The following is an 11,532-nucleotide window of genomic DNA, read 5'->3' on the forward strand; positions in this document are numbered from 1 at the left end:
TTTTTTAAATATCCGAAGTATTCCCATACTGCAGATATTAACTTTTTTTTTCGGCGGGGATGGAGATTAGATATTATCTCTGTCTCTGTCATTTTCTCCGTGTAAAGTTAAGCAGCCAAGTGAATGCAGAGTGAAGCAACAGAGCGAAAATAAGTTGCATGTGCGCAGGTGAGATTTTTTTTCATTCATTTTTTTAAAACTAGCTATGCAAATGTTTACGGTATGATAACCGTGCACGTTCAAACCGTGATAAACCGTCATACCGGTATATCGTTACAACCCTAGAACACATGCAAAAGAACACAACAGACAGGTCACTAGGGGTATCACATACAGTTATGTTGTTCATATACAGTTAACTTAATATCAGGGGTTACTCTCCCAATAGTCTCGGAGGAGAGGGGAAAAAAATTAATAAATAAAAAATTAAATAAATCATCAGGAAAATATTTGGTAATGGTACTTTCAAGTAGGGTTGTGACGGTGAGGAAATTTTCCCACCGGTTAATCGACGTGTGACAACACCAGAACATACAAATCCAGAATATTTTTCTTGGACAAATATTTCACATATTGAAAAATAGGAAAAGATTATCAATATAATAATACTGATAAATTGTACATGTGAGGAAGTGGAGGGGGAAAAAACACACACATACTACAGTACATTTACATTTAGAAAAAAACTTTAAAAAGAGTACATTTACTTTTAAAAAAGAAGTCTGTCTTTATTTAAACAAAATACATTAAAAACATATTTGAAATGTCATTACAATTTAAAGATCCGTTTGCATTGATCTTTCAGCTTCGTAACTTTGCAGATATCATTTATGCTCAAACAGCAACATTACACACTAACTAACGTTAAAAAAGTGAAATCGCAATGAACCACCCCTTTAAAATAGCAGCTGCATTTAAAATGTACACTATACTCAACATTTGAAGTGGATCAAAACCTTTCATCAAAGTTGTCTTAAAATGTAGTAGGTTTTTAGTGGTAACTATGGCAGAAATGTACAGTAAAAATCATGCAGATAGTTACAAATTACACGTAATCAAACAGATGGTGAACACTGATAACTGCAATGATTATATGTTGCGAGTAAACTTTGCGATTGCGATTAAGCAAAATTTGGTAGTTTTATGTTTTATATATATTTAAAATGTTTTTAATGTTACTTTTGTTCAATTTAATGCATGTTTGCTAAAAAAAAAAAAGTATTAATTTCTTACAAAACACCACAGACTTTTCCACAAACAAAAATATATACACTACCATTTAAAAGTAAGATTTTTAGTTATTTTTTTTCAGAGAAATTAACTTTTATCCAGCAAGGATGTTTATGCATGTATGTTTTTACCTCAGAAACATTATTCATTGTAGTTTAGTCTATTACAATTAGGACTGTCAGTCACATTAATTTCTTAATATGCTGACTAATTGATTGAATTTAATTGTTGCATATGAATTCAACTTGAATTCACTTTTTCAGATGGTGTGCAGATAAACGACTATGCTGAAACATTCAATGCTCATCTGCGTCTGTGCTTGGTAAAGCAGACATTACCAGTCGCTACAGATATCCTTGAGTTCATGCTAATACATGGTATGGTGCCTGAAACCCTCCAGCTACAGAACCTCATCCATAAACTGGGCAAACAGAACAACTGGAGCCGTGCCAGGGCCCTTTTTAAACGTGAGTAAGATAACTTCACAACATCTCGAAATTAACAGTTGCTGTTGCGTCACCTGAACTGATCATACAAGAGTCATTTTTAGTGAACTGTTTACAGTTGTTGAGTCACATGTTGCGTCCAACTGTCAGTAAGTTCATTATTTTTTTACCTAATTTTATTTGTAAAATGTGAGATGTTTTTGATGTAGCATTGTATTGCCCAGCATGACACCAACACACAGAATATCCTGTATACTGTTTGTGTGTGTTCCAGGTGCTCAGTCAGCAGGGTTTTACGCTGCAGTGGTGTGTGAAAGAGACTCTCTGTTTCTGCCATGTAATCTCAGTGAAATTGAGATGACGATGGCCTTCGAGATGTTCATCACCTTTATTAATACTAAACTACTGGCCCCTTCTGGAGCCTCCCAACCACTTCTCATTACACTCAGACGGTAAGTTTGTATAATAGACAGATGAGCTTGCGAGCACTTTAATATTGTTTAGCCATGATTTGTGAGTATGTGAGTTGTTTGGTTTAGGCATGCCGATATTGAGGATGTAACGGAGAGTGTGTACTTGGCGGCTGGTTGTCGGCTTCTCTCTGCGGCTCTCATACCAAACCCCAAATTGAGCATCCGCTACACAGCTGTCAATAAAAGCCAAGAACAATTCTTTCACCTGGACCGTGCATCTGCCCACAAATGGTTTTTGCAGAACGAGCGGTGGGCACGAGAGATTTGGGCAAGCTAGCATACACACACACACACACACACATGCTTGTGAACAGTCCCAAAAGTAACAAATGTCTCAGTCTAATCAAAGGTTAATTTATATGTTACAGACTGTTGAAACTGGGACTTCTCAAAACTGTTTGCACAATTTTTTGTGGTGTTTGTTTTATATATTTCTTGGTTAAAACATTATTGAAGGACAAGACTGCTTAGTTTTGAGTTGTAAAAAGAAAGGTTTTGTAATATTTAGTTTCATGTTCTTAACAATTTCAACTTCCAGAGATTTACATCGGAATCTGCAAACTTAAGTCGTTCATGTGGAAAGAAAAAAACCATTAACAGCAACAACCAGAAAATAACTGTTGCCCCAAGTATATAAATATTTAAAAAAAGTCTAAAATAGTTTTGTATTTTTGAAACTCTCCATTTTTTTCTACTAAAGGCTTTGATAAAGATTCAACACAGAGTTACTTTCACTGTTACCATTTGCCTTACCAATAAGAAATTGTCCAATTCATTTGGTGATTAAACTGCAAAAACATATGGTACACATGGTAGTTCTGAAAGGCACTTATGTACATTCATATGAAAGACATTCCATCATTGGATACAATTTTGTCTAGTTCTGCAGTGTGCGCATTTCAGTTTGTTCAGTTTAACTGAAAATAATAAAAAAAAAAAAAGTAAAATCAATACCAATCTGAAGTCTACTTTTTATTGAATTTTGTCCACAGGGAGACAACACAATGTTCTTGTTTTTCAAGGGCCATTTCTATGCATATCTGTCTTTAAAAAATGAGAATACATTGCTGTATGTATGACACTTTGACCCCTATATTTAGTCATGGCCAATGGAAGTCTGTTTGGACAAGGAGAAGTTTTCTTTTCACTGTTAACACTGATTTGGTAAAAAATTAAATATGTACAGCCAATAAATAAGAAACATTTGTTTTTTGAAAGATCTTTGAAAATGGAATGTAAATCCAATTTGGAATTCACTCAATTGAACTGGAAAATAACTCCCTTTTTGAAGGACTATGTGAATTGTCCTAAGAGATTTTTTTTGTAGCTTAATAAGCAAAAATTTTACATTTAAGCAGTGTTAAAAAATTCAAAAAAAACTATAGCGGACAACATAAGATTTAAGAATATGCTTAAAATTAACAATATTTTAAGATTTACACAATTTGTTTATTATCTGTATAAAATTAATTTCTCATTTTGTTGATTCAAAAATGGATAACCAATACAAAAAAAATTCATTTTTGCCTCGCTTTTATTCTTGGGTAAGAAATTATATATTAAAAGTAACTAATCCAGATAGTTATCAATCCCAATGTTTTCGTATATGCTCTTAATATTGTATTATTGGCCATAAATAACAATTAACGCAAACGTTCTTTTACTGGTGCAAGAAAATGCATAAACACCCAAGACTTTAAAATTAAAATACCATTTTTTTTAATTGTATTTTTCCAAAAACTTAACTAGCAAGTCCTGTGTTGAAAACAAGGCAGTAATGGCTCCTTGGAAGTTTAAGGTGGTGCATTCTCCGACTCGGACCTCCAGACTTCGCGGCAGCCCCTGTTGTTCTCCATCATCAACATCCTCTGTGCCCCACATGCGAACAATCGCTACTCATGTTTGCGGCTGGAGTGGGCGCTTTTTCCCCACCACAGATCTGCTTCTCAGTGGATTGCTGGATGCGGTTTTGGCTGCAAAAAAATGGAGAAAACTCTTCCAACCCACAGTGCAGCTCGTGTGATGAGGGGAACCCCGCGGGCTTCTACTGTCTGGACTGTCAACTTTGCGGTGACTGCGTGTAATTCACCAAAGATCACCTCAACACGGCGAGGAGATGTGAATCCGGTACTCCCAAACTCTTTATCTATCCTCAGGACTGGGCCAACTTCTGCCAGCCCAGCAACATGAAAATGAGGCGAGTTCGGGGAGAAGGTGGACCCGGGCTAGTTGTAACAAATCTTTCTCTTTATCTAGGTTTAAGGTAAAGTCAATTTTTAAACGGAAATAACCATTTACATTCCTTTATAGTTAATCGAAGCCCTGCTTTCTTGAGACAGCATATCCCAGTAAGAGGGGAAAAAAGTTTATGCAGCATTAAAACTGAAATTGACTTTTTTTCCCCTTTAATTCATTGACTTGGACTTAAAGGCACAATATGTAAGATTTTTTAATTAAAATATCCAAAAACCACTAGACCAGTGTTATATATTTTGTCGGAAGGAGCGGAAACGGTCGACTGTGGCATAATAAAAGCTCTGCTGCTTTCAAGCCGTGTGTCACGCTCGTTCAGCGGCCTCGTTTCTCTTCGATGGCTTCCAGCCTCACCCTGCTTCATTCTACAACATTAATAAATCATTAGCTCAACCATGAACATGATTTCTGCCCGAGTCCCGTCGGATTGCGTCGGCTGTGTTCTGTAAGGTTACAGTTAATGACCGCTATATTTAACCGGGAACATTCATTTTAAGAAAAACCTGAAAGTTAAAGAGGACATCACATCAATCACAGGTTGGAGTTTCTACAAGATGCTGTGCAAGATTCTCGATCACTTACTTTCCAAGAATCTGTCCAGACTCCAGACACACGCAACCATTGGGGTTCAACTCTTTGCCTCGGATGGCTCTTTTCTCAAGTGTGCTTTCAAAGAAGTTCACTGGAAACACTTTGACTCCACTGATGCAAAAGCAATGGACTTTGCTTTGCATTTGCATTGCTAGCAAATCACTTTCTTATTCTTTTATTTTGTTGTGTTTTGAGTAAAACTATTTTGAGCTCTGCACTGCTAGCACCAGCCCTGGCTAAGCCACAATCACAGATGGTCAAATCAAAAAAAAAAAATGACCAAAACACAAACCCCAAAGATTTGAATGAGCACATTATTTGCTCATTTAACGAATCTGATAATGGTTCTGTATTATTTAACTACAGAGGCAGTTATATATTTCAATATATCAAGTTAATATTTCTATGGTGCCTAAGTCACTGTTTATAAGTGTGTAGACGAGTTACCATTTAGAGATAAGAAAAAGAGAAATTAAGTTTTGTCTATGCAGTACTTTTTCACTTCGATAAATATATAGGAGCTGGAACAATGGCGTTTTGAAGTTTAAAGGGGTCATATGATGCGATTTCAATTTGTCCTTTCTCTTTGGAGTGTTACAAGCTTTTGGTGCATAAAGAAGATCTGTAAAGTTGCAAAGACTAAAGTCCCAAATCCAAAGAGATATTCTTTATAAAAGTTAAGAGTCAACAACGCCTATCTAAAACGACTCGTTCTAACACGCCCCCACATATCTACGTCACGATGTGGGAAGATTTGCATACAGATACAGATAGAGATTATTTTTGGCAAACAAATGGTATTCTTAAAGACTTCTTTTCTGAGACTCTATGTTGCTGCTGCTGCTGAATCTATGGCACCATGGCAAAATCATCATTTAATAAAATGCTGCATACCATGAAAAATGAGCAGGAAACGTCATTCTAAAAACAAATATAAAACGTGACCAGAGTATTCCGATTAAAAAACAAAACTCTTTTGAACTGGGTCTTTTAAAATGGATCTAAAAACATACATAAGGGAGCCAGTGGGCCTGTCTAAATATCCGTATTTGGGGCCTTGACCACTTGAGAGCATGTGCATGCAACAGGAAGTGCAGGATGTGCCAGGTCTGAGAAATTCCAACGCTCAGTGCCCTTAACACACTAAATCCACACTATTGCTAAAAGCGCTTCATGAATTTGAAGGTAAGAGTATCCCAGTCTTCATATAGGAACTTCATGTGCCTTGAAATCATGACAATGTGAGGAAAGTTATATTAATTACATATTACATATAATTTGGTTGTACAGTGTAAAGTGATGCACACTGTAATTAGTGCAGAGATGAGCATGTGTATGTTTTGTAAAACTTTGCAACTATTTTTGATCACTCAATTAGAAGCACCACAATTATTAATTGTGCTGTCTGTTACATAAGGACTACTAGCATGCATTTAGAAGTTTGTTTGTTTTTCAGGTACAAAGAATTGAAAATCAAAATGTAAAGAAAGCTCTGTAAAAACTTTACTTCATTTTACGTTGTAAGTTTTGTGTGTCCCATTGAGTAATCAAACGTTCTATACAATAGCTCTCTTCAGTTGAACACTTGGGTCAAATACAGGAAATAAGTCATCTAAATTGTTAAGTGCAAAGTCCGCAAGTATGGGTATTGGTGGGACCGGCTCAGTGTAGTCCGATTCACAAACAAAAACTGTCTTGTGAGACCGTTATTTTTAGTGAATCGCAAATATTCACGGCAACCAGCCCATTTTATGAGCAATGTCTCTGATGAAGCAGACTATTTTAACGAATAGTTACAAACCCAAAAACACTGTCCTGTCTGAAACACTGTCATGTGTATTTTACAGAGAGAAAATTATTGGATGTGCAAGCAAAGATGACATAAGTAAAAAATCTTTCCAAATGAATCGGAATCAAATCAGGAAATCTGTATTGGTATTGTACCCTGTGTTTTATTATTACAAGCCTTTTGTTGTGTCTTAGTTGGTTATTTTGTGACCAAATTATATAGAAATCTGTACTAAACACAAGTGTTCACATACTTTTCCTGCAACTGAATCTATATATAAAGTTTCTTGTAGTTTTCATATATGGTGAGCGTGATTTCACCAAGTACAACATGTTCCTGGATCAACATCCTTGCTGATCCTGGAACAACATTCCAATTAACCAATCAGAATTAAGCGATAACTTTTCAGGAAATATTTGTTTTAGGCTTACGATCAGGGTTAGGTGCTTCTACACCCTTGTTAATCAGCTATCATTTCACACTGTTTTTAGGAATAAATTATGGGTAGGGTTAGGTTTAGGGGTAGGGATTGGGTTTAGTCTATATTTTTGGACAGTAATGTTGATCCAGGATCAACAAAAGATGTTGATCCAGGAACATGTCTTACTTGGCAAAATCACAGCGACTTTTCAGGAAATATCTGTTTTAGGCTTACAATCGGGGTTAGGTGCTTCTACACCCTTGTTAATCAGCTATCATTTCACACTGATTTTAGGAATAAATTATGGGTAGGGTTAGGTTTAGGGGTAGGGATTAGGTTTAGTCTATACTTTTGGACATTAATGTTGATCCAGGATCAACAAAAGATGTTGATCCAGGAATATGTCTTACTTGGCAAAATCACGGCGACCTTCATATATGTAATCCATTTATTTTCCATTAATATTCTCTGTTGTGCCAACATTTATAGGAAATGTTGCTTTGAATGTGCAACCCACCAATCCGTTGACTTGAGCAAAAACACGGCTTTCAAAGCTGTTGATGGAAACTGAGCAACAAATTTAGCAAATGATTCCTGCACATACATAACTTCAAAAAGAAACCCCTGGTGGAGACTGAGAGTAACCCTGCAACAGCCGTACAAAATGGTCATGGTTTCTATCTCCAACCGGAGCGATTGTTCTGATAGGATCAGTGGAGCTGAGATTCGTATTGGGAACAGCCTTGTCAATGACGGCAACCAGAATCAGCTGTAAGAGACCCTGTTAAGCTGTTGCTATTGCTTAAATCATATAAAAATAAATAAATCCATAATGTGAGATCAGTCATTCTTGTCTTGCACAAAATGCCATTGATGGGAATCGGCAATATGACCTATTGAAAGGCTCTTGCACTCAAACGGACACTGAAAGTAATCCCTGGTGGAGAGTGGATCTGATGAAGACGTATAAAATTGCATCGGTGTCTCTTACCAACCACGGCGACTGCTGCTCTGAACAACTGAACTGATGATTCACATTCAGTCTGAGGGCCGTGCAAACCCAGTGTGAGGAGTGCTATTGTTTGAATGCATGTTTAAAGACTTTGTAGAGCATATGTATTATTTTAATATTATTATTTAAGCAATATTACATGAGGAAGTGTACTGTGTGTTCAGACAAACAGTAGGCTATGCGATCGTGCTTTAGTACAACCATTAAATAAACAGCTTAAAGGGATAGTTCACCCAAAAATGAAAATTTTGTCATTAATTACTCACACTCATGTCGTTCCAAACCCGTAAGACCTTCGTTCATCTTCCGAACACAAATTAAGATATTTTTGATGAATTCCGAGAGCTCTCTGACCCTCCCATAGACAGCAATGATCCTAACACGATCAAGGCTCAGAAAGGTAGCAAAGACATAGTTAAAATAATCCATGTGACATCAGTGGTTCAACTGTAATTTTACGAAGCTACGAGAATACTTTTTGTGTGTAAAGAAAACAATAATAACGAGTATCTGTTTGTTAATGATCGTTAACAAACAAAACTTTTATAATCAATGACTTTTTTGCATCTCATGAATTAGATTTTATTTTTATGACGGAGACTTGGCTTAATATTGGTGAACTTGACCCCCTTATTGAAACGTCTCCCTGTGACTGTAACTTTTTTAGTTCACCGAGGACTGTGGGCAGGGGTGGGGGTGTAGCCACAATTTTTAAGAAGCATTTTACTTGCCGAATCTTACCTGTGGAGTGCTTTGCTAGCTTTGAGGTGCAGTTGTGCCGGGTGGATTTGATGTACCCTATCTTTTGTGCACTTATCTACAGACCCCCCAGCTATAATAAGCTTTTCTTAAAGGAGTTTTCTGATTTTTTAACTACAATTGTGCCTAACGTGGATAGACTTTTGATTCTCGGTGATTTTAATATTCATGTGTGCTGCCCTGATAAGCCGTTAGTCTCAGAATTTTTACAAATTATTGATTCGTTTTAACCTTTTCCAATCTGTCTTAGGTGCTACACATGAAAAAGGCCACACACTTGACCTGATATTGTCTTATGGATTCCCATTACAAATTGTTCAGATTGAAGATTGTTCTTTTTCTGACCACAAGCCAATATGGTTTAATACTTTTTTATCCCACCCGGTGAAACAATCCCCTCCTGGTTATTACATCCGCCTTTTTACCCCAAACGTATCTGTACGATTTTCGGAAGCCTTTTCTTCTCAATTTGCTATTTCTTTTAAATCATCTTCTTCTGATATGAGCCCTGAAGAGTTAATTTCTTATTTTAATTCTACCTGTGCTAGTATCTTGGATTCTATTGCTCCCTCTAAACTGAAATACCCCAAAATAAGAAATCAGCCTTGGCTAAATAGCGAAACTAGAGTTTTAAGACAAAAATGCAGGAAAGCAGAGAGAAAATGGAAACAAAATAAATTGCAAGTATCCTATGAAATTTTGAGAGACTGTCTGAGGACTTATCAGACATTTGTTAAGACTGCTAGATCAACATATTTTTCCAATTTGATTAATAGCAATGCTAGTAGACCAAAAGTTTTATTTAGTACTATTAATAAGGTTTTAAAACCTATTGCTACTACATTTCCAGAGGCGTCTCTTGCAGTTTGCAATGAGTTTTTAGAGTTTTTTATTACTAAGATTCAAAATAGATTCTCTCTAATATCACAAATTCTGGAAATGCCTCATTTGCTGATCACTGTAATTTAGCTACTTTAACTAGCTTTGAGCCTGTGTCTCTATCCGACCTAATAGATGTTATCTGTCATATGAAATCTGCATCTTGTTCGTTGGATCCGATTCCCTCATTTTTTATTGTGGAAGTACTGGACACTATTGGCCCATGCATCCAGTCTATAATTAACAGTAGTCTTATTAGTGGCTGTGTCCCATCATGTTTTAAACACGCAGTGATACAGCCAGTGCTTAAAAAGGCTACTCAAGATCCTCTGGTCTTAATTAATTATCGTCCTATTTCTAAGCTTCCTTTTCTCTCGAAGGTACTGGAGAAGGTTGTTTTTCATCAACTTTCTTCCTTTCTAAAGAATAATGATATATTAGACAGGTTTCAGTCGGGGTTCAGAGCTCAGTACAGCCCAGAATCTGCTCTTTTAAAAGTGTTAAATGATCTGTTACTGGCTGTTGACTCTGGAAAATGTGTCGTTTTGGTTCTCTTGGACTTAAGTGCAGCCTTCGACACTATCGATCACTCTATTTTGCTGAAACGTCTTGAGCAGTATGTAGGCATCAGGGTAATAGCTTTAAACTGGTTTGCATCCTATCTTGAAGGGAGAACAATTTCTGTAGAAATTGACAACATCACTTCCTCTTCTGCTGCATGTAAATGGGGTATCCCACAGGGATCCGTTTTAGGCCCTCTTTTGTTTTCTCTCTATCTTCTTCCTTTGGCTAATATTTTTCGTAAGCATCAGACGTCGTATCATTGTTATGCAGATGACATACAGCTTTATCTCCCTGTTACGTCTGATGAGAATACGTCTCTTCAGCCATTATTTGACTGTTTTAATGAAGTTAAAAGTTGGATGGCGGATAACTTCCTTCAATTAAATGACTCTAAGACTGAAGTGTTGGTTTTTGGACGTCCGGATTTTGCAAATACCCTCTCAAAGACCTTGGCTCTTGCAGTTTGCAATGAGTTTTTAGAGTTTTTTATTACTAAGATTCAAAATAGATTCTCTCTAATATCACAAATTCTGGAAATGCCTCATTTGCTGATCACTGTAATTTAGCTACTTTAACTAACTTTGAACCTGTGTCTCTATCCGACCTAATAGATATTATCTGTCATATGAAACCTGCATCTTGTTCGTTGGATCATATTCCCTCATTTTTTATTGTGGAAGTACTGGACACTATTGGCCCATGCATCCAGTCTATAATTAACAGTAGTCTTATTAGTGGCTGTGTCCCATCATGTTTTAAACACGCAGTGATACAGCCAGTGCTTAAAAAGGCTACTCAAGATCCTCTGGTCTTAATTAATTATCGTCCTATTTCTAAGCTTCCTTTTCTCTCGAAGGTACTGGAGAAGGTTGTTTTTCATCAACTTTCTTCCTTTCTAAAGAATAATGATATATTAGACAGGTTTCAGTCGGGGTTCAGAGCTCAGTACAGCCCAGAATCTGCTCTTTTAAAAGTGTTAAATGATCTGTTACTGGCTGTTGACTCTGGAAAATGTGTCGCTTTGGTTCTCTTGGACTTAAGTGCAGCCTTCGACACTATCGATCACTCTATTTTGCTGAAACGTCTTGAGCAGTATGTAGGCATCAGGGTAATAG

The 11,532-nt window shown here is 36.5% G+C and overlaps 1 protein-coding gene across 1 annotated transcript in view; it reads left to right on the forward strand.

The window, feature by feature from the left end:
* The window catches only part of topaz1 (testis and ovary specific TOPAZ 1), a 10,603-nt gene extending 7,947 nt beyond the window's left edge, over nt 1-2,656 (forward strand). The window contains exons 14-16 of the mRNA XM_016509725.1: nt 1,494-1,697; nt 1,951-2,128; nt 2,216-2,656. Coding sequence (XP_016365211.1) covers nt 1,494-1,697; nt 1,951-2,128; nt 2,216-2,426 — 593 coding nt within the window. The 3' untranslated portion in view covers nt 2,427-2,656. The remainder of the gene's footprint in view (nt 1-1,493; nt 1,698-1,950; nt 2,129-2,215) is intronic.
* The last annotated feature ends 8,876 nt before the right edge of the window (nt 2,657-11,532 follow it).

The sequence above is a fragment of the Sinocyclocheilus rhinocerous genome, unplaced genomic scaffold, assembly GCF_001515625.1.
Source record: "Sinocyclocheilus rhinocerous isolate Xijiao unplaced genomic scaffold, SAMN03320098_v1.1 scaffold53, whole genome shotgun sequence".
Lineage (NCBI taxonomy): Eukaryota > Metazoa > Chordata > Actinopteri > Cypriniformes > Cyprinidae > Sinocyclocheilus > Sinocyclocheilus rhinocerous.